At 53.3% G+C, this 26,340-nt stretch overlaps 3 protein-coding genes across 4 annotated transcripts; all 3 read right to left on the reverse strand.

Annotated features, from left to right (window-relative positions):
* Positions 1-4,049: 4,049 nt before the first annotated feature.
* On the reverse strand, positions 4,050-8,528 carry LOC136045626 (fibrinogen-like protein 1-like protein). Its single transcript, XM_065731636.1, has 2 exons — positions 5,961-8,528; positions 4,050-5,541 (listed from the first exon to the last, which is right to left on the reverse strand). Exons 1-2 carry the CDS (start codon positions 6,067-6,069, stop codon positions 4,715-4,717), a joined length of 936 nt encoding a protein of 311 aa, XP_065587708.1. The 5' UTR covers positions 6,070-8,528; the 3' UTR covers positions 4,050-4,714.
* Positions 7,942-11,615, reverse strand: LOC136045631 (sperm acrosome membrane-associated protein 6-like). Its single transcript, XM_065731642.1, has 9 exons — positions 11,171-11,615; positions 10,621-10,695; positions 10,211-10,279; positions 9,955-9,978; positions 9,793-9,870; positions 9,549-9,652; positions 8,959-9,112; positions 8,508-8,667; positions 7,942-7,963 (listed from the first exon to the last, which is right to left on the reverse strand). The coding sequence occupies exons 1-9, from the start codon at positions 11,397-11,399 to the stop codon at positions 7,942-7,944; spliced, it is 915 nt and encodes a 304-aa protein (XP_065587714.1). The 5' UTR covers positions 11,400-11,615.
* A 1,510-nt stretch (positions 11,616-13,125) lies between these two features.
* Positions 13,126-14,461, reverse strand: LOC136045633 (N-alpha-acetyltransferase 38, NatC auxiliary subunit-like). 2 transcript variants are annotated; one of them, XM_065731646.1, is made up of 3 exons: positions 14,438-14,461; positions 13,578-13,743; positions 13,126-13,374 (listed from the first exon to the last, which is right to left on the reverse strand). In XM_065731646.1, the coding sequence occupies exons 1-3, from the start codon at positions 14,450-14,452 to the stop codon at positions 13,265-13,267; spliced, it is 291 nt and encodes a 96-aa protein (XP_065587718.1). In that variant the 5' UTR covers positions 14,453-14,461; the 3' UTR covers positions 13,126-13,264. The 2 variants fall into 2 exon arrangements, with proteins under 2 accessions (XP_065587718.1, XP_065587717.1); XM_065731645.1 differs by having other exon boundaries at positions 14,429-14,461.
* Positions 14,462-26,340: the final 11,879 nt, after the last annotated feature.

Below are 26,340 nucleotides of genomic sequence, written 5' to 3' on the forward strand. Positions count from 1 at the left end.
TTTAACCAAACTGGAACTTCCCTCTGCTATTCAGTTCAAGGATTTCAGGCAATGCAGGGAGGCTGATTCGCTTCTTTGCAACAGAATCTCTCAGTGTATTGTAAAAGCTCCAGTGCTTCTTCATCAAGGTTTTCTGATCTTGAAGCAAGTGCACAGGCAAATCATGATGTACCTGATCAAAGCACTGGCATTACTGGGGGCAGCTGGCCTGTAGATTCTCTGCCATGGGTTCTCCCCCAGCACGTACTGGAGGCAGGCTGGTAAGGCGACTGTGCAACCTCTTGGAACTGTGGCCACATTTATATCAGCGGGACTCAATAAAACATCAGGGTAAGCAAGGTCATTTGCACAAGGCAAGGTCATTTGCACAAGACAAGGGTACGGCAGCAGAGCAGTTTCTCACGGATGAGTTTCTTTTTAGCTACGTGCAGAAGTGGAGGCTGAGGCAGTTTACTTGTGTTCCCAAGCAAACAGGAGACTTTTCTCACAGGTCAGCCACCTGTTCAGGCTGTGATCTGTGTTTGCTCACATGTTCCACCACTTCACAGCATGAACTGGGACATAGCTCCTCAGAGGACAGCTGAAGAACACTGCATCCAAATCCCACATAAGCAATAGAGCATGCAGCAATGAAGGCGGCACACGTGTCAGAGTCCAATCATACTGTACAACTATTTCCTGCACCATGGAGTTATGGGGGCTAACCAAGTACAGATAGGATCATTCACTAGTTGTTCCATTTTAATTATTTGGGTCTTCATCTGTGTCATTGTACGAGTTCCATTTTGGAACCATCAGGGTTGCATACACAGCAGTCACTGTTAATGATTGCACTGGTACCCCCCTGGACAGTGGTCAGTATGTCTAACGCCATGTGGTTCTGTAGTACAATTCTTTGTTTGTTGTAATTCCTGGCTAATTGGCCCAGTAGCTTGTTGTGTTAAATTCAGTGGTGCTGCAGTATGATTAGCTGATGCTGATCCTTGTCTTTCAGTAGTGATAGCTGCTGCTTGTGGTGGGAAGATAAGATGGCTGTGGCACAGAAGTACTAAGTGGTCTGTTTATGTCTGGCCGGAAAAGTTTGCTGACCAGTTGGTGTTTGTGGCGATTTGGAATGCATGGTACTGGGTATGTAAGGTCATGCCCAAATAGTCTTCTGGTCCAGGTGAAGGGTAGGTATGGCCAGCCGTGCTGACCACATACTCATGAAGAGCCCCACAGTATCACATGTATGGAAGGAAGACTCACTAGGGTCTTTATTCAAGGATTTGGGTAAGAGGACGCTCTTAGGACAGCTTTTGGGTAAAGCTCCTAGAAGAAGCAGGGATGGTAGGCATCCAACACAAAATTAAACTTCCTGGATAGAACTGTACATTCTAGTAGCACTCCACTCTATTTTACTGTGTTCCCTTTCACTCCATTCCGTTTCACTCCACTATACTCCATCTCTTTTCATTGCATCCCACTCCCATCCACTTCATTTCATTGCATTCCCTGTGACTTCACACCACTCCACATCATTCTGCTCCGCTATATCCAATTCCATTTCATTTCTTTTCAGTACACTCACTCCCCCCCAGCTTCCCCTTCCCATGCTTGTCCTTCTCCCTCACTTTGACCAAGTGCTCCTTGCTAAACCGTGCTGGTTTCCTGCCTTCCCGCGGGGATGGAGAGTTCTTGCACTCTGTCAAAGGTGTCCTTGGACTTGTCAGTTCTGTTTGATTCCTGCTTCCATAAGGACAGTTTACCAGGCGACCTTTCCTCCTGATTTTTTGAAGAGCTGGCAGTTCACTTTTCTGAAGTTCAGGGGTCTGACCCTGCTCTCTGCCATGCCCCCAGGTTCACAAACAGCCAGGATGCAGTCACTGTGGCGTGTTCTGCCTTTAATCTTAACTTGAGGTAATGAGCTCCCCCACACTGGTGGGGCACCTGATGGGTTTCAAGGACACCCTATGGATTTCGGTTTCACCAACTTAGTTTAAAGCTGTTACCCCTTGTACTAACACGATCCTCCCTGACAAACAGTCCCTCCCAAGCTTTCATGCAGGCCCTGTTAGGTGCTGGAAGGCTGAAGTGTGGTGCAGAACACCCCCAGCTCCCTCAGCCTGTCTCCACAGCAGAGGTGCTCCAGCCCTCTGAGCACCCTCGTGCCTTCCTCCTCTCCAGCAGCCCCACATCTTTCCTGTGCTGGGGGCCCCAGGCCTGGACGCAGTGCTCCAGGTGGGGCCTCACGAGGGCAGAGCAGAGGGGGACGGTCCCCTCCCTGCCTGCTGCCAGCCCTCTGCTGATGCAGCCCAGGTGCTGGCGGCTTTCTGGGTGCACACTGCTGCTCAGGTCAGCTTTCCCTCCGCCAGAGCCCCAAGTCCTTCTCCACAGGGCTGCTCAAGGAGTTCTTCGCCTCAGTATGAACACATACCCAGCATTGCCCCTACCCAAGGGCAGCACTGTGCACTCGGCCTTGTTGAACCTCAGGTGGTACATGTGGGCCTGCTGTCCATGTCCCCTCTGGATGCTGCCCCTTCCTTCTCTTGTGTCAGCTGCACCGCTCAGCTTGGTAACATCAGCAAACTTACTGAGGATACGCTCAGTCCCATCACCTATGTCACTGATAAAGATGTTGAAGAGTACAGGTCCCATGACGGGCCCCTGTGGGACACCGTTTGTCACCACCTCCACCTGACACAGACATTGACCACAGCCCTCTGGACATGACCTTCCAACCAATTCCTTATCCAACAAATAATCCACCCTTTGAACCTGTATTTCTCCAACTCAGGGACAAGGATGTGGTGGTGGACCATGTCAAAGGTTTATCAGAATTCCAGGTAGAAACATCAGCTACTCTTCTGTTTCCCACCAGCACATCACAGAAGGCCACCAGGTGGGTCAGCCTGCTCTCCCCTTGCTGCAGCCATGCTGGCTGTCTGGGATCACCTCGTCTCCCCTGTTCCATAATCTTCCCAAGATAGTCACACCCAAACTCTGAGTGTGACCCCATTCACACTGTGGTTTCTGTCTGAGGGATGGTATGTGCACAGTCGATACAAGACATAATCTTAGCAAAGATGACACAGCTTAACAAGCCGTTAGTCACTTACTGAGGATCCGTTTTGGCAGAGTCTCTTAACATCAAGGCATAAGAAATCACTGCAGCAAGTGTAAGGAATCACTGCACAGACTGCTGTCCACTGCTACTCTTTCCTGTGGGCACAAATGGAAGGCAGAACATGGGCGGAACCAAAGACTATAAAGCCCTGTGAAGCACAAGTGGAAAACGTTAGAGCCCACGTTACCTTTTCAGGTTTGCTAGCTGAAGGAAGGAGTGAAGCCTGAAATAGATGTGTAATGCATATCATCTCCTGGCTACGTGGCTGTCGTCGCCGAGAGGGTTTTTGTTTTGCTGGAATGGGACTTCTTGTAGATTATAACCTGTCTGGCAGGGATAGGATCCACCTGTCCAGAGGAGGCCAGGCAATCCTTGGCAGCAGGCTGGCTGTCCCAGTGTGGCAGGCTTGAAACTGAAAGACTTGGGGGGCAGAGTCCGTAAAGGCAATGCCATTATGAACTGAGGCGGTGGAGTTGCTCTTTACCTGAGAGAGCAACAGGAGTGTACTGCAGGGAACTGCTCTGGTGCGGTTGGAATGGGGGAGCTCCGGAGGCCCCTTCTAGCCCCTGTGATCCTGGGATTGCGTGATGAAGAATTCCTGCAACAGGTGTAACCTTGAGAGGCACCCCAACTCAAGGGGAGATCCAGCTGTACGTTCCACTATGGTACAGGAGAGATCAAGGGCTCCGGGCTGATTACTGTTTGTGGGGGTAAGATGATTGGCTCATAGTCGTATTGGATACTGATTGTAGTTTTGAGCTTGATGTTAGGTCCCCCTGAATCTCGTTTAAATCAGACAGTGTTCAGCACTGTGGTTAGGCTGGTGCTGGTGCAGCTGTTCCTCAGCTGCTGAGCACAGTGCTGGTTTCTTCATCAGCTCCAGCTGAGCTAAAAACAACCGTGACTGTGGTCACCCCCTGCCTGAAAGAGGCCGATGGTGCCACAGCCAGGCTGAAAGGAGAAGAGGGAGCTGGGGAAGCACACCATCACATTCTCACCTCTCGCTTTAGGCTGTATGGTACTGCATTCCCCTTCTGAAAGATCCCTGCTTTGAAACCCGACTCCCTTCTTTAAGTGCAAGTTTTGCCTTTAATTCCCCGCTTGAGTTTTGTCAAAATTTTCCCCTCTGATTTCTTAGTGGAACAGGAGCCTCAGGCCTGCTCCTGGATAAAAGGACATTTTCACATGTCTGTGCTGGTTCGGAAAGCAGTGTTATTCTTCAGGATGAACATAGGCTGCAGCAGCTGTACGGTCTGCCTGGGCAGAGCGGAGCAGCGTAGGTTGGGTTAGCCAGCAGTGAATGAGATTTTAAATCAGAGCAGGAAGAGAATGGGCCCTCGCTGTGTCGGGAAAACCAAAATGTTTGAAGAACCCACCACAGGTGTCAGGCTGTGAACAAAGCAGTGAATGTTGCTATTTACAGGAAAAAAGTAAAGGAAAACTGCTCTTGGTATAAAGGAACACCTCACTCATGCCCAGAACACCAGCCAGCAATGAGCAGCGCAGCAGAGCACTGTTCTGGTTGCGTCCAGTGAGACAGAGCTAGCTGGACAGAGCTGGTTTGATGAGGATGAGGGAGGATTTGCAGTCCCCTTTGCACAGGCTGCCTCACGTCATGCCACCCTTGAAATTCAGCCGTACAGAATAACACACTGAGTACCACCACCCGCCCCCAGAGCGGGATGCACAGTTCCTTCTTGAAGTGTCCTGATTCCAATCTTTTGTGGAGAACTTCAGGTTGTTGTGCACATTACTGGGATTGTCTGAGCCCATGGCATCCCCCGCTGCCCCTGCGTAAGTTCCCAGCCGCAGCCGGTAGCCCTGGGACTCATTGTCCAGACTGAAGAGGTTGTACTCTGCGAACTTGGTGTTGTTGGAGGCATCGTGGATGATGAACCTGACCTGGTAGACCTTCTGCTTGGTGATCTGGTGGACGTACTCGGTGCCCAGCCAGTAGTCGCCGTGCACGTTCCCAAAGCCGTACTTGTAGGTGCTCCAGGACTCGGCCCAGGTGATGTCTGTGTTGTAGCGGTTCCTCTGGATGACCGTCCAGCCCCCGTCTGTCACGTTCATCTCACAGTGCACCACGATGGGGTGGAGCCCTGAGGGCTGGATGACATAGACACCGCTGGGGCTGCCAGGAGGGATCTCACTGCCCTCCTTGGGCCAACCTGGGGCAGGAAACAGGTGGGTGTTACATCTTACCTGATGCAAGGAGACGCTGAGAGCACGCAGTAGGCCCAGACCAAGGAATGGCAGTGGGGTTGGTGCAAGCACTGCGATACCCATAGAGTGCTTCTTACTGTTTTTCTTTGGAGTGTTTGTCAAAGTGTTGGAGAACGTTTTCTTGAATCTGTTTAGGGCTTGTGCAGGCATGGAGAGGCCTGCAGCGGCCAAGATCAGCACACAAGCAAGGATTAGAAGGTACTGGGTTGCTAGAAAAGGGAAAAGATGCAAAAACGTTGAAAGAGAGGTGGGAAATCCTGTGGCTCCAGCACTCACACGTGAGATGCAGGAACACACGACGTACGCTACACTGTGCCAGCTGGGGAGCCGAAGGCCTCAGCTCCTCAGCCAAAGGGGTGAGCAGCTTGCCCTTTCCTCATCCCCGAAGCCATGCACGGGGCAGGGTCAGGTGGAGCACAGTGCCAAGAGATGACCCTGCCGAGTTCTCACAGGAAAGTGTTCCTGGCCCCAAAGCAGGACCTGGCTGGGGTCACCATCAGGGCAGGCACGGAGGGGTGCAGGGGAGCGTGGCCATCTGCGCGTGCTGATACCCCCGATCCCCATGAAGGCAGTGCTCAGAACCTCTCCCAGTGCCCCAAAAAGGAGCCCTCCCCAGCCCCACACTCACCCATGGCTGCGGCACGGGGCTCCTTCTGACACGCACAGTCATGGGGCTGTAGTGGGAGAGGCACTTGTGGGGCCCTCTGCAGTGGATGGGCTGAGTGCGTCTGACCCATACAGCCTCCTTTCTCCTGGAGGTGGAAATCAAAGAGGGTTCTTTTCCAGCCCTCAGAAAACACAACCTGGGAAGAAAGTGGCTGTGACTCACGGTACACAGCTGCAAAGAAAATAACGCCTGTGCCAGCAAGAGTGTTCGGACAGCTCTCTGCTGTGAGTGCTCAGCTCCTTGGATGGAATTCCTGCTGGGAACAGCATAGCCGGGAGCTCTGAAGAGCACTGCTTTTGAACAAACACTTGCATGCCAGTCCTCATCCAGCAAGGAGAGCAAACACTGGGGACTGGAGAGGCCTGAGTGGTCACAGTGTGAATGGAGGGCATCCGAGGTGCCAGGAACTGGATGAACCCATGGGCGGATAGGGTGGGACGTGGGGGATCTAAGAGCACTCGGAAGGCAGCAAGAGGGGATTGGAGGATATGTAGAGGGGGTGTGGTTTGGGTGTAAGGAATGGCAGGGGCTGGGGTGTACACAGAGGATGGCATCAGAGATCCGAGCTCGCATGGATGGGAACTGTGGTGTCCCAAAGCATGGGCGGGAGGCAGAGAGGGCATTCCCAAAGGGAATGGGGGGCAATAGCACCAGAAGGGAGGAGCAGAGGGCCTCTGAGCACCCACGGAGCATAATGGGGAACCACGGTGTGTGTGTGGGGAGCAGAGCATGCTGAGGAAGAGGAGGGAGAGGAACTGCTTGTATTTTCATATTACAGGAAGGTTTCAGTGCCTGCCTGTGCGTGCAGGAGCTGTTCCTGATGGCTGTCCTTTGTGTGCTTGAAAGTGGCTTCCAGGTTGACTTGCTCTATCCCCTCCCAGGGACTGAGGGGAGGGACCGGCTGTAGTTCCCCTCCTCCTTTTCCCCTTCTTTTTGTTTTCCTCCAGGTTTTTGGACGATCCTCCCATTTGCCACGCACAACCAAAGCTGATGTGGAGTGACACCTGCCAGCCCCCCAGCAGCTGTGGGTGCATCCCTCAACACCCAGGAACTCGTCCACATCCAGCTTGCTCAAGTGTTCCCTGACCTGATCCTTTCCACCAAGGATGAATCTTCCCTCACCCAAGTCTTTGCCAGCAAGCCCATGTTTTCCCTGCTCTTCGTGCTGCAGGAATCCTTCTTGCCATGGATTCCACGTTGAACTGAGCTCCTTGTGAAGCAGCACATCCTCGGAGTGCCTATCTGGGAGGGTGCGTGGTGGGGACAGGTTATCACAAAGGAGTCCATGCACATATCAAATGAATTTAGGATTCCAGCCCCTGTACTTCAAGAATATCTACATGACTCTGCACAAGTGCTTCTCAGTGCGGAGAGATTTCAGTGTGGAGGACGAGACGTGACTCGCTCCATGTGGGAGCAGCCCCAGTGTATTAAGCTCCCTGGCAGTAGCAGTGAGGATGTGGTGGTGCAGCCCTGTCCCGGGTTGCTCCGTGCTCTCAGGGCATGTCACTGTTGCACTGCTGCCTTTGTACCAGAGCACTGAGTTGGGATGACAGGCGCTCCCTGGCTGCTTTGGACCCTCTGGCACATGGCTCTCCCAAGGCCACGCACACAGCAGCTCCTGCCTCTGTGGGGTTGAGTCATCTCCGCCTATAGCATAACCTCTCTCCCAGAAATAGGTAAGACACTATGATTATAATTTGTAACAAAAGCAAAGGCAAATTCTCCCCCACTCCATACAGGCAGAGAGTTAGGGGAAGGACCCAGGAGTCCCCATTACACCCCATGGTCAGTGGAAGATGAGCAACTGCAGATGTTTTGGCACTTGGGGAAAGACTCTGGTGTAAGTCCATGTGAATCCGCATAGGGAGCTCTGGGGCCCTGGTGTCCAGGTCCATGGGGTGCCTGGGAGTCACTGGGCTCTGGGAGGCTCCGGAGATTTTCAGCAGCATCGCCAGAAGACCCTAGGAGGAGGTGAGAAGAATGGAGAGGGAGGAGTAGTGGGAAGGAGACCTCGTATCCCCATCTGCTGGGGGGAGAGGGAAGAGGGCTGTGGGGCAGCTGTGGGTCCTGGGAGCAACCGAAGGGTCTAAGGGCGAAAGTACAGGGCCTTGGGGTCGTGGGGGCAACTGAGCCAACTGCATGTAAACAGAGCCCTGACGGGACTAAAGGGGTTCTGGGGAAAATGAGGGAAAGTGACGGGGTCTCAGGGACAGTTAGGGAGTCTGGGGGAGGCAGGGTGCTCCAGAGGGGTCCTGGGTGTGAGTGAGGAGCCCCAGTATGCGTCAGAGGACAAAGGGAGTCCCAGGGGAAAATGAGAGCTCTGTCAGGTGGGGAGTCGGGAGTCACATCAGCCTGTATCCCTCCCTGAATGTCTGCTCCGCTCACGTCTGTCGGGATTCCTGAGGTGCTGGGACTTCAGGGGGATTTGGGAAGCCGACACAGGTTTGTGGGGGACCCCAGCTGCAAGAACGGTGAGTGCAGCAGGGCAGGAGCACTCACAGCAGCAGTAGCAGCAGCAGCAGCAGCATGAGCCCCACGAAGCCAAGGGCCAGCACCAGCAGCCGGGATCCGGTGAGGTGCAAGGGGGCCCTGCCCTGGGGCCAGCCCAGCACAGCTGCAAACCGGGCCTGAAGACCCTGCTCAGCCTCCACGCTTCCCACTGACACTGCAGAGACCCAGCCAGGCACGTGGGGAACTCCCACCAGGAGCCACGTGCCCCTGCAGCCCCCGCAGCACCTGCTCCTGCACAGACCTGGTGTCCCCCACACACCCCACACACCCCATTGCCCTGTGAGGAGCTGGGGACAGGGAACACCCCGCTCCGCTTTCCCCTCTCACCAGGGGCCTGCAGGCACCCTGCTCTCACTCAGCCCACCTCCTCCCACCCTGTACACCCAGGGATCCTGGGGACCCGCTGCACCCAACGCTGCTCTGGAGGGTTCTGGTCCATGCACACCATTGAGGTAGAAGTACTTGCGGGCCAGGATCTCAGAGGCAGCCGCCAGGCAACAGGCAACGGTTCCCAGAGTAGGGTCATGCACGGTCAGGCGTTGGGGTTCTCCAGTGCTCCTCTGCAGCTCCTCAAACAGTGCCAGGTCCTGTGTGCGTATCTGGGGCACGGGGAACAGGTCAGCGCTGCTTGGCACATCGGTACGTGCATTCAAAGCACCCGTGTTGCATGCGTGCATGTCACGTCCCTGCGTGCTTGTGTCCTATGCATATGCATGTGCATCACAGCACATGTCCCACGCACCCTCCTCATGTGCCACACGAGGATGCACAACACGTGCATGGGTCACTTCCTTCACAGAAGTGCACGAGGAGCTGCACACATGGTGCCCCACCTCCTGCTCACTCACCCTTCATGTGGGTGCTCACTTATTCCTGCCCTGTGCGCTCTGACACATGCTGCTTACAGCATGTACATTTATGTCATGTACAGCAATGCCCCCTCAGCTGGCAGCACTGATGCCAAGCACATGAGCAATGCTCCCATGCCCAGGCCGCTCTCGATGTCCGTACGCGTTGCACGTGCATACTGCTTACATCCTTGGCAAACATCCATGTAACCTGCAGCTCGGGAGGGACAGCGAAGGGTACATCGCAGTGCAGCGTGATGGCTTCGTCCTCCTGGACCCATACGTCCTGAACTGGGAGTACTGTCAGCTGAGCTCAGCTGTGCTCACACACCTGTGGGAGCAGCTGCACCCGTGCGACTGCCAGTGCTCGCAGCAGGCACGGGCAGACACACGGTCTGGGTAGCGACATTCTGGTCCCCGTGCCCCCCTACCTGGGCAGTCTACAGGGAACTGGCAGTCCACGAGGCGGCAGGTTGCGCACTGGAAGACGCGGGCGGCTGGCTGGTGCCCTGGGAGGGAGGTGCTTGGCAGCCTCAGGGGGTAGGAAGGCAATTTGGAGACAGGGGGGATGGCAAAACAGGAGAGGCACTCACCGCAGGGGGGAATGCAGGCAGGAGCTGTTTGGGGGAAGCATCATTAAACGGGATCGTGAGGGGTCCTCATCCCTGTGATGAGCTGTAAGGGCTCAGCCCTTGCCCAGCCCTGGTATGGAGTCTCTGGGAGTGCCTCCAGGAAGGGGACGGCCAGGGTGGGGATCTCTGGGGCGTAGATGTCTGGAATGGGTGCCCCAGGTGGGGTAGCCGGGGGGGGGGAGGGGGGTAGTCCCAGGGGTCCCTGTTGGCCCCATACCTTCCTCCAGCTGGCTCAGCTTCACCCAAATGATTTGGATGACTTCCCGCAGAGACTCCTCGAAAGGCTCTGGGGGCTCACAGATGTCCATGTCAGACAATGGCTCCCACCCCCAGATCAACCAGCGTCGAGACCCCTGTCCCCACTAATCCCGCAGATTCCCTGTACAACTCACCCGGATCCCATATACCCATCCTGGAATTTCATATGCTCCTAAATACCCCTCCGAAGCACCAGACTCTCTATACCCTGAAACCCATATAACCTCAGGATTCCCCAGATATCCCCTTACACCACCCCAGAACTCCATACATCCTATATTCCCACAGATCCCCATTCAAGTCCTCTGTGTCCCACCCCATGCCCCTAAACCTCCCATATGTCTCATCCCCGCACACGTCTCTGCTCACTCTTGTCCTTCTGTTTCTCCAGGAAGTGCAAGGCATCCATGACAATCTTCCGCAGCGCCTCACTCTGCCCTGACCCTGGGACCACAACAAGGGCACTGGGACCACCACAGGGTCAGGCTTGGAGGCTCATGGCTAGAGGGTTCCAGGAAAAGCTGGGGGAGGGGGAGGTGCTGATTCCTGGAGTCCTGGTCAGGGTGTAGGGGTTCCGGGAAGGGTCAGGTATCCCTGAAGATCCCCAAGGTCTTGGGTAGCCCTGGGAGGTACTGGAAGTCCCCAGTGTGTCCCTGGCCAGGGCTGGGTGATCCCCAGCGTCCCACACAAGTCTGGGGTTCCCAGAGATCCCTGGGGATACAGATCAGAGTTGAGAGTGCCAGACAGGGCTGAGGGGTGCCTGGGGGTGTCCACCTCAGGGCTGGGCATTCTTGAGGGCCCCCACAATGCTTGTCTGAGTGTCCCATTGAGATGGCGGTCCCTAGGGTGCCTGTCGGGATGGGTGTCCTTGGACAGAAGGCCCCATTGGGGTGGGTGTCCCTAGGGTCCCACCACTCACCCACAGTGATGGGGGCAAGTGGCACAGTAGCCTCTGCGAGGGCCTCCAGGCAGTGCTGGTGCTGGGAGTCCTTCTGAGAGCTCCTGGCAATCTCACGGCACAGCCGGGCCCACTGAATGGGGGGGGCAAAGCAGAGCAGGCAGGAGTGCAGGCCTGGAAGCCAGGACACCAGGAGCAGTAGGAGGGGCACGCACCGCTGCTCCATGGTCTCGGACCATAGAACTGGCATGTCTGGGTGCCCGGGCAACGGGGGTTCCGAGGTGGGGCCCAGGTGCCCCGGTTACCTCCCGTGGGGATGGAGGTACTCTTGACACATGGGTCTTGCGGGGTTTTGGAGATGGAGAAGGGGCTCTCGGTCTCCTCATTTTCATCTCCTCAAATTCTTTGCCTTCAGTCCCCACTGATGTTACCTGATTCACAAATAACCTCTATCTTAACCTTCATTTTCTGCTGCCCAACCCGCCCCCCCCCCACCCCGGTTTCCTATAATCCTATATAGGGTAGTGTCAGATTCTTTGGCCAGGTATCTTTGTTCTCAACTGACTGGCAATGTCAAGCGCAAAATAAAGTCATAAATAAGTTCTTTTATTTCTTCGTAAGCACAGAGAATTTTTATCGTAAACAGAAACGAGTCTTTAACCCTTCCCGCTCAGTGCAGAAGCTTTTGTTGTCTTGAAGGTGGGCGTTTGTCAGCCTCCAGCTGTGCTGCCAGGTGGTGATCCTGCAAAGGTGCAGTGGCTGTGTGCACACCAAGCAACTCAACAATGGGCTCGCCTTGACCACATACTCTAAGTGCACCTTTGTACATCAGTACGCCAGGGAAGGAATGGAGGAAGAATTTTCTGAAGCCTGGAAGATCTGGCTGCCCTTGAGGAAGACTGTGAAGAAGTCGGGCAAGACTGGGTGGAAGCAGAGGCCGAAGAAGAGGACGAATACTGAAAACACTCATCTGAAAGCTGAAGTCTGGAAAAGCGCATCCGGCAACAAAAGAACTGCAGAACTCAGTTCACTTCAGTTGTTTTCAAATAAGCTTTTACATGCTCTACTGTTCATTCTTTTTCCTTCTTGTTTACGTGTAGAGCTCACATAGAGCCCGTGGCCCCATGCTCACTGTGTAACGGAAGGGGCTCTTTCCGTCCTTCCTCAGTGTGGGGCTTTTGTGGGCATCACACTGCTCCTCACGTAACTCAGAAGGGTCTGAGAGGAGGGGCACCCCACTGTTCCCCATCTTGTGGAAGGGGGAGGGTTCAGTGCCCCCATCTCCCATAAATGCAAAGGGGCTCTTGCTGCGCCCACAACTCTGGGAGGCCTGGGGGGACAGTCCTGTCCTCGTTCCCACCCCGAAAGCGTTAAGAAGGTGCTTGGAGGCAGGGGGAGCTTTGCCAGAGCCTTCCCCAGATTTCAACCGAAAACTGTCCCTGGGGGGCATTTTGGGGATTTTTATACAGTACACAACCATTTTTGACTCTTTTTTTTTTTTTTTTACCCTATACATGAAGTGTTGTGGGGGGTGGGAGGTGTTTTATTTTGAGGGGAGGGCGGCTCGGGGCTTCCTGACCCCTGGTGCTGGTCCCTGGGCTGTACCTGCTGGCAGGCTGTGTCTCAGTGTCACTGTGACCTGGGGGGACGGCCCCCTCAGCAGCCCCCTCCCACCCCTTCCCACCCCTTCCCACCATGGAGCTGAACCCTGTGGCTGTCCCAGATCCCTTGTGGACCCTCCCCACCCCCTCTTGTACCCACTCCTCTCTGACCCCCTGTGGCCCCAGTGTTTTATCACAGTTAGGAGGGACCAGGACTGCCACGTGTTCCCTTTGCCTCTTTCACCCACTGAAACATTTTGTACCTGAGATTAAATTAACCTGCACAACTCTGTTTCGGGGAGAAAACTGAGTGTTTGGGTGAGGCATCTGCATCCTGTTTTGTGGGGACCTGGAATTACGGCATCACATGGTGACAGCGTGACCACCGCAGGCGCTTTATTGGGGCTGAGGGGATAGCAATTCCTGTGGTCATTTTGGATGGCTGGGGTCTGCCACCAGTTAGGGTACACGAGAGGTGCACAACACACGGGGGTCTGTCCCATGGGAGGAACCGTCAGGAGCACAGGGCGGCGGCGGCAGCGCGCTCCACCTCAATGGACACGATGTGGTGCCCAGGAACCATGGCTAGTCCCAGCACACGCGGCTCACTGCCTGGGAATGCATCTGGAGAGGACAGCAGCCCTGCGTCACCCTCACCACCATGTCCCCACCCAACAATCCCGTGTTCCCATTCCCACCACCCCAATAGCCCCACCGCCTGCCCCACGTCCCCATCACTGCCCCCATTTCATCACTCCCCACCTGTCCCCGTCAGCCCCCGAGTCCCCAGTGCTTCTGTGACCCCATTTCCCGATGTGGCCCCATACCTGAGGCCTTGAGGAACTCCTGTGCAGAGCCAAGGATGATGTTGGCGTCACGGTCGGTGCAGAGGAAGGCTCCCACCAGCGTGCGCCCATCTGACATGCGTACCCGCAGGCTGCGGTTCAGCAGTGCTGCCAGGCGCCGAGCGCGGGGCTGCGGCCCCCCGGGGGGCTGTAAAGAGAGGGTGGGGTTGGATGCGTTCCTATAGGCCCCACTATAGCCCCCCAGATATCCCATGAGCACCCGCAGCACCCCACAGCACCCCTGAAGCTCCCAGGACCCCCTGCTGAACCCCATACTCTCTCCATGCCTCTCTGGTCCCCTGGAGCACAGCCACAGCCACGCCTACGGCTCCCAGCAACGCTACAGCTCTGCCACAGCACTCCTGTATCTCTGTACCTCCCACGCACGGCTTCTGTTCCCACTCGGTCGCTCCCAGGACCTCAAAGCACATCTATGGTTCCCAGAACGCTACAGCACAACCTATAGGATCGCCTAGAGGATTGTTTACAGCAGTCCTAGAGCACCCGTCGAGCACCCCTGAAGCTCTCGGGACTGCCTAGAGGACCTCCATGGTTTCTGGGATTACCTACAGAAACCCGCAGCCCCCCTACAGCTCCCAGGACCCCGGCAATATCCCCATACCACTACCGCCTCTACAGGTCCCGCAACCCCCACATACTAACCCGTGCCCACCCAGACCTCCCTACAGCCCCCCTTAAGAGCTTTTGTAGCCCCCCCTACAGCCACCCCACAGGCCTCCATGGATCCCAAGACTCCCAGAACACCCCCAGAGCACCCCCAGCTCCCACGAGCACCCCTGGCACCCGCCCCCGCAACACCCCCAAACGCCCACCCCGCTCACAGCCGGCTCCGCCATACAAACTCCCCGGCAGGCTCCGCGCGCCCAGAACAGCGCTCCCCGGCATGCCCCGCGGCGCCGCCGCCGCGACACTTGGCTCAGCCAGCCAGGAAGGGCGTGCGCTGCTTTGCGGCGGCGGCGCCGCTTTGCTTTGCGGCGGAGGGCGGGTGGAGCGGAGCGGAGCCTCCGGCAGCTCTTCACCTCACGACGCGGGTGGACCGGAGCCCGCTGCGCTCCACGGCGCGCGAGGGAGTGCCCGTATATGAAGTGGGGGGGAGCGGGGGGTCTCGATTCATCTTCTGGAGGTCCCGGTGCAGCGGGGGAGGGTCCCGGGGCAGTTCAGGGACTCTCGGGGGGGTCCCGGTGCGGCTCCGGGATCTCCGTGCGCGGTGGGGGCGCTCCTTGTGCTTTCAGGGGGCTCCGAGCCTCCCGTCCCTTGTGGAACCCCTGCGTCGTTCGGGGGTCTGCGGGGCACTCCTGGAGCTGACCCTTTCTGGTCAGCGACGCCTTTCTGGCGTTCCCGAGTGTGCGGGGAGGGGGTGGGGGCAGTGGGGGCCGGTGCGGGGCAGGAACGCGCTCCTGGAGCGGTACGGGGCGTGCTGGAGTGGGGCCCTGCTGTGCCCCCACGTCGCCCTGCAGTAGGACACAGGCTCTGGCGACGCCGCTGAGCTGCGCCTGGCCCCGCAGCCCTGTCTCTGTCGTGACAGCGTTGAGGCCTCTGGTGGTGCTGGGGAAGGGAGGTACCTCAGGACCCTCTTCAAGATCCCACTGGCCCGTGGGCAGCCCCAAAACCTCCAGACTCCTCAACCCCCATCCCGGAGGGGCAAAACAAAGGGGGTTTGTTTATAGAGCTTTAAACTAGCTATGAAGAGGTGTGGGGGTGAAACTGGGGTCTCTAGAATGGAGCCTGTATGTTACGTGCCAGAGCTCGTGGGAGGGGGATGTGCTAGTAATACCCTGCAGTCTTGTGTCTTGGTGAAGGAGGTGGACAATGCACCTTTTTGCGGGATCCACACAAGAGGTTGAAGTTGGTTACAGTGGAAACACTTGAGTAAGGTCAGGGAGGTTTTAGGGCTTCTCCCATCCAAAAGGTGGCCCAGCTCAGGTGCGTTGACACTAATGCACGCAACATGGGTAACAAACAGGAGGAGCTGGAGACCATTGTGTGGTTGGAAGTCTATGATATAATTGCTGTCATGCAAACATGGCGGGATGACTCACAGAAATGGAGTGCTGTGATTGATGTCTACCAACTTTTCAAAAGGGAAAGGAAAGGCAGTGGTGTGTCCCTCTTGTGTTAAGAAAAGATGTAAATGTCTGGAAACTAATGATGGTGATGACAGCCCGAACCACTGATTGAGCAACTGAAGGAAAGACCCGGTCAACCCTAGGAACAGGAATAGGTGAAGGCAGTTCACCTATGTGACTGGAAGGTGTGGAGCCAGGCTGCACCCCTCTTAGACCTCATTTAAGGGCTGAGTGGCCCTGAGGAAGGGTCTCTTGTTAGAGATTCCTCCTCTGTGGAGTTTTTTTGGCAAGTCTTGAATCCCTGGAGATGGGTGAGCATTCTTCTTCTTTTTGTAACATCATCTCACTGCGCCAGTCCCTCTGCTGTTACACCCGGGCTCAGGCAGCGATGGTGGATTAGCTGTTTGCCCAAACTCACATCCATTCAGTCAGATATCAGAAGCCACTTCACATCCAGGGGGGTCCAAGAGTAAGCACAGAATGAAGGGATCCAATAGGTGATCCAGTAGGTTTTCCATCCTCTATGCTATCCTCGGGCAGATGCTATTGTTGGATGTACTAACGGGCACTGAGACCCTGTAAGCCACGGTGGGCACAACGGGTGACCATCACAGTTAGTTCTGCCCTAAGGCCCCATCCCTGCTTCCTGGGGAAAAAAGGAACTGAAGATCCTGTGCAGCTGCCTTACTCCCCAGGACAGCCCATCCTGGTGGACCTGCCGCTGCCGGGACAAGTGATTCTGACCCTAAGAATTCCCCGTAACCTTTATGCTTGGGCGGCCACTGATGCAAATGAGAAGGACCATCAGATTCATGCCCGATGGCCTGCTGTGTCTTTTGGATCATTTTCTTATCCGCGCACACATCTTTCAGGGTGTTAGAAACCTGTCATAGTGCGTTGGGTCTCTGTCACTGAGCGAGTCATTGTATTTTGGCTTGATTTTATTTGGAGCATTTTTGTACTTCACAATGGAACAATGGGTTAGAAAATGTGTTTTTTCCACAACTGACATCAGAATAATGGGATTGCCAGGGGCATCTCCCAGCCTAGCTTGGGAACTGAGACAAGCATTTATGCACATCTGGAATTATACAAACTAAGGGATATGTATCGCTCTCCTCAGTTCGGTGCCTGACGGTTTTAGATATGCTGTGACCTTAGTAAAAGTTCTGGGGATATCGGCAAATTGGATAATCTTTACCAAACAGAGGGGAGACCCTGCCTGGGGAGTGGTTGAATCCCCCTTCCTCAATCGGAAGGAAGGGCGGTCATGGGTCAGAAGTGGGACCTGGGTTAAACGTGCCTTTTACCAACTCCCAGCCACTGTCCCTGGGGATCATTTTGGGCATCGAACATTGCTTGCTGATTGTTCGCTCCACTGGGATGCAGGAGAATACCACCTCTGTCCCTTACGCCATTGTGCCACGGTGGGATTCCCCTCGTCAGGGTGGATATTTTGAGTGTAAATATGATGTATGCTGGGACACAAATGGGTGTATACAAATCGCCAGTGGGCTGGACACCCCACATCTTATCAATTGTATCAGGTACAAATGGGTTGCACCCCTGAAACAAATACTTGAGCCCATGGCCCTCTAGCTTCAACCTCCTTTCCCCTCAGTGGGGAAGCCCCTCACCAGGAGGTTGGAAAGGATAGCTGTATGGACAGTGCTGACTTCTTCCCACTGGGGAGAATCTGTGCTGCAAACTGGATCATAAGTGACGGATAGTCTCCTGGAATAATGAAAAGCCAGAGGTGACCCTACTAAAATTGTTCCCATCTGTAGAGTTGTCTGACAGCAGTGGGTGCCCTCCTAGAAACCTGGTAATCCCAGAAGTTAGAAGCTTTCTGTGAGATGTATGCATCTGTTGGGGATATGCTAATTATGGTCACTGGAACAAAGATAACCGATGCAACAGCTCTTCTATAGACTCTAAACAAGCACTACTCTGTCTCCCCTTTCTTCCCCCCCCCCTCCCCTTATGTTTCCCCTGTCTCAGCCTTCCCCCACTTCTGCACTCCTTTCTTTGCTCCCCGGTTCCTCTGCCCTTCTGCTGCCTTCTGTGGCCCCCATCTCCTCCCATTGTACCTGCCAGTAACGCATCTTGGGGAAAGTGGAGTGCTGCAGGGAAATGATATGTTCTTGGGAATAAATGAACGTTTTGGTGAAAAAACACTTGTTTTGGGGGGAAATATATGTGTTTTGGAAAAAAAAAATCATTTTGTGGGGAAATAATGCATTATCATGGAAATAAGAGGTTTGGGGGACAAATAACAGATTTGGGGGAAAGTAGTCATTTGTGGCCTGGGGCATCTCCAGGGATGGGGGACCCACCGCTTTGGGCAGCAGTGCCAGTGCTGCACCGCCCTCGGGGGAATAATTTCTTCTGTATATCTCATCTCCACTTCCCCTCGACCTGTCGCCATTAGACCAAGTCAACAGTTGCTCCCCTGCTACTTATAATTCCCCTTTAGCTACTGTGAGGCCGCACTGAGGTCTTCTGGAGTCCTCTCAGCACTGGGGGAACTGCTTGGTACCCGCCCTGGGACCTCTGCCCCTGATTGGCACAGAGGCAGCACCTCTGTGACCCACAGTGTGCATCAGTCAGCACCATCCATTTGCCTCCCGTCACCCCGGGGGTGGTCGGTGGGTAGAAGGCGTGTGGCTGTGCGTGTCACCTGGCGGTGGTGGCTGTTGGTGTTGCGGGGCTGTCTGCAGGTGGGGGCTTTGATGGTTTTCCAGAGACCAGATCTGTTGAGAAATGGTTTTAATTCGCAATGGCAATGGCGGGCATCCCGCAAGCCAGAGCACAGAACCAAAGGCACATTGCAGCTGTATATCCCCTATCCCCTGACACTGAGAATCCCTGCCTTGCTGCCTCGCTGATGGAGCTCTCCAGGCTCACAGTCAGTCCCTTGCTTGCTGTCTCCTGGGGAGCTGATGATGTCCACCTCTCTGTGTTTCTCCAGGGAAGAAGAATCCATAAAACATTTGCCAAGCCACAATCTCTCACCAAGTGCCTGCAGATGGGTTTGTTTCCTCTCATGCAGCTCTGGGTGCAGGTGTGTGTCTCACAGCCTTTCCCTTTGGTTGCCCACCATCCCCCAGCAATCTCCCCAAGGAGGAGAGCACACAAATGAACGCACTGGCCAGAGCCTCCTCTTATCTGTCCACAATGCACGCGCTCTATTCCTTAACCACAGACAAAAGCTTATTTTGTATCAAGGGTCCCTTTGGTACAACATTCTCTGCCTTATCGAAAGCCAATACATCATCTCCCACGGGTCCAATCCTGCCTGCTGCGGTGCAGTCCAGCCAAGGCTTCTGGGCTGACCTGGAACCATAGTTGGAGTGGAACCTCACCTCCAGGAGAGGGAGGGGATCTGGGAGCTGGAGTTTCATGGCTGTGTGGCTGGAGGAGAGCCTCTGTGTGCGGACCTGTGGCAGACTGTGAGGATGAAGTGTGGGCAGACAATGATGGTGCCAGGCAAGGGGGGGACAGCTTTCCACTGAAAGAGGGAAGGTGTAGGTTAGATGCGAGGGGAAAACTCTTCACTCGGGGTGGTGAGGCCGACCCCAACTCTCACCACCACCAGCTCCTTTCAGCCAGCTGTAGGGTGTAGTGAGGTCTCCCCTGAGCCCCCTCTGCTCCACAGTGACCCATCCCAGCTCGCTCAGCCGCTCCCCATCAAACGTGTGCTCCAGAGCCCTCACAGCTCCGTTCCCTTCCCTGGACACGCTCCAGAGCCTCCACGTCTTCCTTGCAGTGAGGGCACAGCACTGAGGTGCGGCCTCACCAGGGCCCGTACAGAGGGACAGTCAGCTCCTGCTGCTGCTGGCTGCACTGCTGCTGACACAAGCCAGGATGCCGTTGGCCTTCTTGGCCGCCTGGGCACGCTGCTGGCACATGGTCAGCCAGATGTCAGCTCACACCCCCACGTCCTTTTTCTCCACGCATCTTTCCAGCCACCCTGCCCCAAGCCCGTAGTGCTGCGTGGGGCTGTTGTGACCGAAGCGCAGGACCCGGCACTTGGTCTTGTTGAAGCTCATCCCATTGGCCTCAGCCCATCGAGCAGCCTGAGCAGATCCCTCGGTGGGGCCTCCCTACCCTCAGGCAGATCGACACTTCCTCCCAGCTCAGTGTCATCTGCAAATGTACTGAGAGTGCACTCAATCTCTTTGTCCTGATCATCAATTAAGATATTAAACAGGTTTGGTTGCCCTGCACATGCTGTGTCATTACACTCAACCTGCTCCACGACCTTCCCTATACCATGGTCAGGCTGACAGGCCCGTAGTTCCCCAGATCCTCCTGACCCTTCTTGTTGATGAGCATCACATGAGCAGTCTCCAGTCACCTGGGACCTCCCCACCTGACCAGGACTGTTGATAAATGGTGGAGAGCATCTTAGCAGTCACCTCTGCATGTTCCCATCTGGCCCCATGGACGTGTGACCAGGTGGAGCAGCAGGTGACTCACTCTTTTCTCCTGAACTGTGTAGAGTTACTCTGTTCCCACCCCTGCGTTCCAGCTCAGAGACTGAGCACCCTGGGGACAACTGGTCTGACTGTTAAAGACAGAAGTAAAGAGGGCTTTGAGAATGGCCACTGCATGGAAAAGGAACTGCTGCATGGTGGCTGTGCCACGGTGCAGACCCATGACTATGTCAGCCCAGGCCCAGTGCCCAGCCATGTCCTGCAGTGCAGGGCTATGGTGCGTGTGGGGAGAGGTTCAGGGACAATGGGCCGGTGGGTGGGACACCCTCATCCCCTCAGGGAGCAGCAGGAGCCCTACAGGGCAGCTGTGCTGCATCCTGTGCTGTGCCATGCAGGAGGTGGAGCAGCATGCAACTCTGTGCTGTGCTGCCAGAAACAACCCTGGGATGGCCAGAGATCTGTGTTCTGTCATCACCAAAGCAGACAGCTTTTGGGAGCTGACTCAGACAGGTCAGTTTTCTGCAGCCCTTTGGCACAGGCGTAAAGAAATGTAATTGTAAGAGTTGTCAGAATTTGTTTTTTGGAAGCACGTTTGTGTTGGGGAATGCTGAATGGCACAGTGAGGCTGTGCTCAGCATTTTGGTGACAGACTCACATCCATTGCTCCCACTGTCTATTGGTTTTCCTTTGTATTCCTCCTGAGGGTCTGTGGTCAGCTGAACAGGAAAAAGATATGCAAAGTCTTTATCTGCACTTTATATTCGTGCATTTGGAGCTTCATTGTGCATTGAAACTCCATTGCATTTGTTTCACAGAGAGTGTTGTTGTTATCTGCTGAATGATTGCAAAAGAGAAGTACACACTTGTACAATTGAGAACTAATTGGTATAAATGTTGCTCTGGTTTGCTGTTTAATTGGAGCCAAATGCAGTTTGGGGCAGTAGCCAGCATCATGGGAAGGGATCTGATGTTGTTCTTGTTTAAATGTGATCTGAAACCTTGAAATGTGTGGGAGCCTGATGGCAGGGCTGCCTGGCTTTGGCATCTGCCATTTGCCTCCTGCTGCTGGCAGCGCTGCTGCACTGCAGGAATTCCCATCTGGGCTCTTGGCAGAGGCACCAACAGCCACATGTCATGGCAGGCAGAACTTAGCTAGGTCCTGATGGTTGTTCAGATTGGTTGTTTTTCTCTTGCTTGTTTGTTTGTTTGTTTTAAGTTGATGAAGTAGCACGTGTGAATGGGAAGTTCTGTGCAGTCAGTACTGGTCAAATACAGAAATGTCACATGCCCAGAAGCTGTATGAAAACATTTGTCCAGGCAGTGAGAGGTCCTGGTGGGGCAGTAGGTGCAGAAGAGATGAAAGTTTCATTTAGTGAGATTGGAAAGGAGGAAAAGATAAAAAAAACATAAAAGATATTTTTTCAAATATTGGGAGCTGCTCGACAACCATATCAGCCATCTCTCTCAGAGCCCTGGGATGCATATCACTTGGCCCCATGGACTTACATGCATTCACTTTCATGAAGAGGTCTTGGACTTGTTCTACTGTTACAGTGGGACAGAATCCAATCCTCTCGCCCCCACCTAGAGGATGAGGGTCCTGGCAGACATAGGGAGCCTGGCCACCAGTGAAGATCGAAGCAAAGCACTTATTGAGCACCTCAGCTTTTTCCACATCTATGGAAGCCAGTTCCCCAGCCTCGTTAGTCAAAGGGGGAACGCTCTTCTTGGTCTGTCTCTTCCTGCCTATGTACCTGTAGAACCCCTTCTTGTTATTTTTTACATACCCCACCAAGTTCAGCTCCATCTGTGCCTTGGCTTTCCTGATCTTATCACTGCACATGAGTGCAACATCCCTATATTCTTCCTAGGCTAAACGACCCTGCTTCCACTTCCTATACAACTTTCTTTTCCCTCAGTTTAATCTGTAGATCCTTGCTCAGCCATGCTGGTCACCCACCTCCTCTGCTCGATTTCTTCTGCTGGGGGATGGAGAGCTCTTGTGCTTGCAGAAGGGTGTCCTTAAAGAGCTGCCAGCACTGTTCTGTACCTATGCCCTTCAGGGCAGTTTCCCAGGAGATCCCATCCAGCAGTTCCTTGAGCAGCTGGAAGGTTGCTCTCCTGAAGTTCAGGGTCCTGACTCTACTTTTTGCCAGGTCTGCATTTCTCCAGATCAAAACTCCACCAGGGCATGATCACTACAACCCAGGCTGCCCCAAATCTTAACATCTATAATGCTCTTCCCAGGCACAGAGGTGAGATGTTAAGATTTACTGATTCTTTGTCACTTCTTTTCCTGTTAGATTTGGCTTTGTGAGGTCTCCTCTGAAACTGGTTTTGTATTATGCAGTCTTTACTTTTATTAGAACCTTATATCTCTGTCAAAGGATTAATTGCTGAGTTAGCAAAACTGTGGTTTTATTTTTTGTCCTTTTTAGAATTTTTCCAATTCTATCATTTTTCATAATAAATAATTTACAATATTCTTGGTTTGACTCATTGTACACCATTTTTTATCATTAAAATGATGAGAATAATGATATATAATGATATAATTTGTTTTGGTTTTTTTTTTTTTTCCTTCCAGTATTCTTCTCATGTGTGCTCTGGTTTGTGTCATTTGGGGGGTTTTGAACTCCAAATTATTTCAAAGTAAATAAACTGTAATGATTTTAAGTTATTTCTCCACAACACAGGCCCAGGACTGAAAAGTTGTGGAATTGAGGGGAAAGTTGCAGAAATTTGGGGGGAAGATATGGAAACTTAGGGGGAAGTTAGGGGAAATAAGGGAAAAGTAGAAGAAATTTAGAGGAAAGATACGGAAGATTTGACATAATAGGGGAAACAGGGGTAAAATGAGGTGATAGTTATATAGCTAGTACATGTACAACAGGAGGCCTTGCTTGAATTTCACAGTATTAGCCAAGGGAGGAACACTCACTCCAGAGGTGGAGATTGACGAGTGGTGTACTAGGAATAGGCAAGACTTGGGAGGAGTCTGCTAGAAACGGGGCAAGGCTTTTGCTTATCAATGGCACATTGCAAGGTGGTAGATTCCTTGGATTTCAGGTCTGAAGCTTTCAGATAATAAACTGGACTGACCACTACAGGGGATGCAATATTCAAAAAGACTTATCAATACACAGCACATGTCCAAGAAGGACAGCTAGAAGACATTCACGGAATTAGCTTAGGATGACCCATTGTGTAGAATGAGTTAGCACTTCTCCCTTCGTAGAATTGTGATTGTGTGTCTTGTGTGGTATAAATATATCTGCTTAAGAGCCACTGGTTGTGCAATTAGGGCGGTGTTGGACCCAGGCGCCGGAGTGCACCTTAAACTAATAAAATACCTTCATTCTGACTCTGCGAGTCTGAATGGTGTCCTGCAGGTCATAGCAATTGGTGAAATCTGAGATATTTGGGGGAAAAATGGGAGAAAATAAGGGAAAATATTGAAATTTGAGATTAAATGAGTAAAATTGGGGAAAATTGGTGGGAATAAGATAATGGGGAAATTTGGGAGAATATAGTTTTTTTCTTTGTAAGTTAGGAGATTGGGGAAAAACTGGAAAATTAAGACATGAAATTTGGAGGGGAAATGGGGAAAGCAAGAAAATAAAAGCAAAAGCAGATGAAATTAGGAAAAGTGGGGGATATAAGGGGAATGTTGGGAGAGCTTTGGGGAAGATAAAGTGGGTAAATTGGTTGAAAAGAAAAAAAATAGAAATTAAGGAGAAATTATGGAAAACATGGGGAAAAGGGGAAAAATGAGTGAAACTGGAAGGAAATCTGGGGAAGAACAGGGGGAATAAGTGAAAATGAAGTAAATTAATGGGAAATGAAGGAAAACTGGGGGAAATGTGGGGGAAGATGTGAAAACTTAGGGGGAAAACAAGCAGAGATTCAGGGCACGCCAGGGTGGTCCTGTATGGCCGTATAAGGGCAGCAGCCGCTTGGTTTCGGAGGAGGAGTCCTAAAAATAGCCCCGGGGGGTGGAGGATAGGGACAAGGACAAAGCCCCAGCCCTTCCCCACATCCACCTGTCCTTTGTCCATCTGCAATCCTTTTGTCTGTCCTCATCCATCCCATAATAACCAGGTGGGGGGGGGGGGGGGGGGGGGCAGGGAATCAGGTGGTGTATGGGCTTTGTCCTTGTCCCTGTGGGGTCCAATGGCTCTTGGGGGGGCTATGGGGGGGCTAGAGATCCCACGAAGTTCTGTTGCATCCCATAGCATCTTATAGGGTCCTAAAGTCCTGGAGGGATCCTAAGGGTCCTATAGGATCCCATGGTTCCTACAGGGTGCTATGGGACTTGAGGATCCCCAGTGGGATCCTGTGAGATCTGCAAGGTCCTATAGGGTGCTGTGGGGCTGGGTAGGGGGGTGTGGTGGTGCTGGGGTGGTCCTGTTGGATCCTATGGAGCTATGTGGTCAGGGGGAATTAAGGGATTGTATAATGATAGGGGCTCCTATAAGGTCCAGGGGGGTTCTATAGAGTTTCTATGGGGCAGAGGGGTCCCTGTGTGGTCCTATAGGGCTGGGAGTCTCCCTATGGATACCTATGGGGCAGAGGGGTCTGAGGAAGGAGGTGTATGGTGGCTCCTGTATAGCCACACCCCCTTGATGACGTATTACTTTTCTGGGAAGGGAGGAACATAAAAGAAGTCCCCAGCATCAGAAGCAACAGAGCCTGGGCAGGTGGGAGTGAAGAACTGGGAGTCCTGGTTGGGGACTGACCTTGTCTATAGGGGAAATGGAAAAGGATGGGACAAACTGGGAGGGTCGAAAGGAGGAAAAGATAGATTTAACTCCTAGAAAATTCAGTACTCTGTGTATGAACTGTACAGCACAGTATCTGCACGTTCCCCTAGAACGTACAACAATCTGTTTCTTCTTGCTGTTTGGAGCTGTCCTACGGCTTGATCAAGTTGGTCTTGATGCCAGCCATGGGTGCAACTTAAACCATTCTCAGCAGAATGTCAATAGAGGTTGTTCAATGGGGGAGAGGAAAGAAGGAATTAAACTGAAGTCAGCACTTCAGCTTCCCAGTGCCTGTGTTCTCCACAAGGGCCTGTGACAATCACCAATTTAACTGCAGGGGACTGCAGAAGGAGGCTGTTGCTGGGCACTGAGCCCACATGGGCTGCTCTGCCCCCTTCTCTGCTGTCTGACAAGGAAGTGTGGATGGAGCAAAGGGTGTAATTGAATTCCTCTGTGAGGAAAAAATCACATTCATCGATGTTTGTTGAATGTTGATGGAGACCAACCAATGGATGTAAGCACAGTGAGGGGTGGATGGTGCATTTCAGCAGTGGGACTGTGACATGACAGACAAGACATGTTCCAGCCATGCACAGCTGTCACACCGCAAAACAAAGAGCATCTAGATCAGTTCGTCTGTGCAAACTGTCTAATGGCGGTGACTATATTGAAAAATATTGTTCAAGACACTTGTTGCAAGGGTCCCTTGGGACTCGCTCCTGAGGGGTAAAGGGGTCCAGGAAGCCTGGATGCTCCTCAAGATGGAAATCTTAAAGGCACAGGAGCTGGCTGTCCCTGAGTCCCGTAAGTTGAGCTGGAGGGGGAAAAGACCAGTGTGGATGAACCGGGAACTTTTGTTGAGACTCCGGGAGAAAAAGAGAGTCTATGTCCTCTGGAAGATGGGACAGGCTACTTGGGGAGAGTACAGAGAACCTGCCAAGATTTGCAGGCAGGAAGTGAGAAATGCAAAAGCCCAGCTCGAACTTAGACTGGCTACTGCAGTAAAGGAGAACAGAAAATCCTTTTACAAGTATATTAACAGCAAGAGAAAAACTAAGGAGAATTTCTCTCCTTTACTTGATGTGGCAGGGAATGTAACCATGGAGGATAAGGAAAAGGCTGAGGTTCTCAATGCCTTCTTCACATCTGTCTTTAATAGACAGAGCAGTTGTCCTCAGGGTACTTTTCGCCCTGACCTGGAAGTCTGGGACGGAGCGCATAATGCACCCCCTGTGATCCAAGCAGAGACGGTCAGAGACCTACTCCTCCATCTGAACTGCCACAAGTCCATGGGGCCAGATGGGATCCACCCAAGGGTGCTGAGGGAGCTGGCAGAGGTGATTGCCAAGCCGCTTTCTACCATCTATCAGCATTCCTGGTTATCTGGAGAGGTCCCACAAGATTGTAGGCTTGCTGATCTGACTCCCATCTACAAGAAAGGCCATAAGGAAGACCC

The sequence above is a fragment of the Cyrtonyx montezumae genome, unplaced genomic scaffold (assembly GCF_038088225.1).
Source record: "Cyrtonyx montezumae isolate F1298 unplaced genomic scaffold, pur_monq_1.0 scaffold_15, whole genome shotgun sequence".
Taxonomy (NCBI): Eukaryota; Metazoa; Chordata; class Aves; order Galliformes; family Odontophoridae; genus Cyrtonyx; species Cyrtonyx montezumae.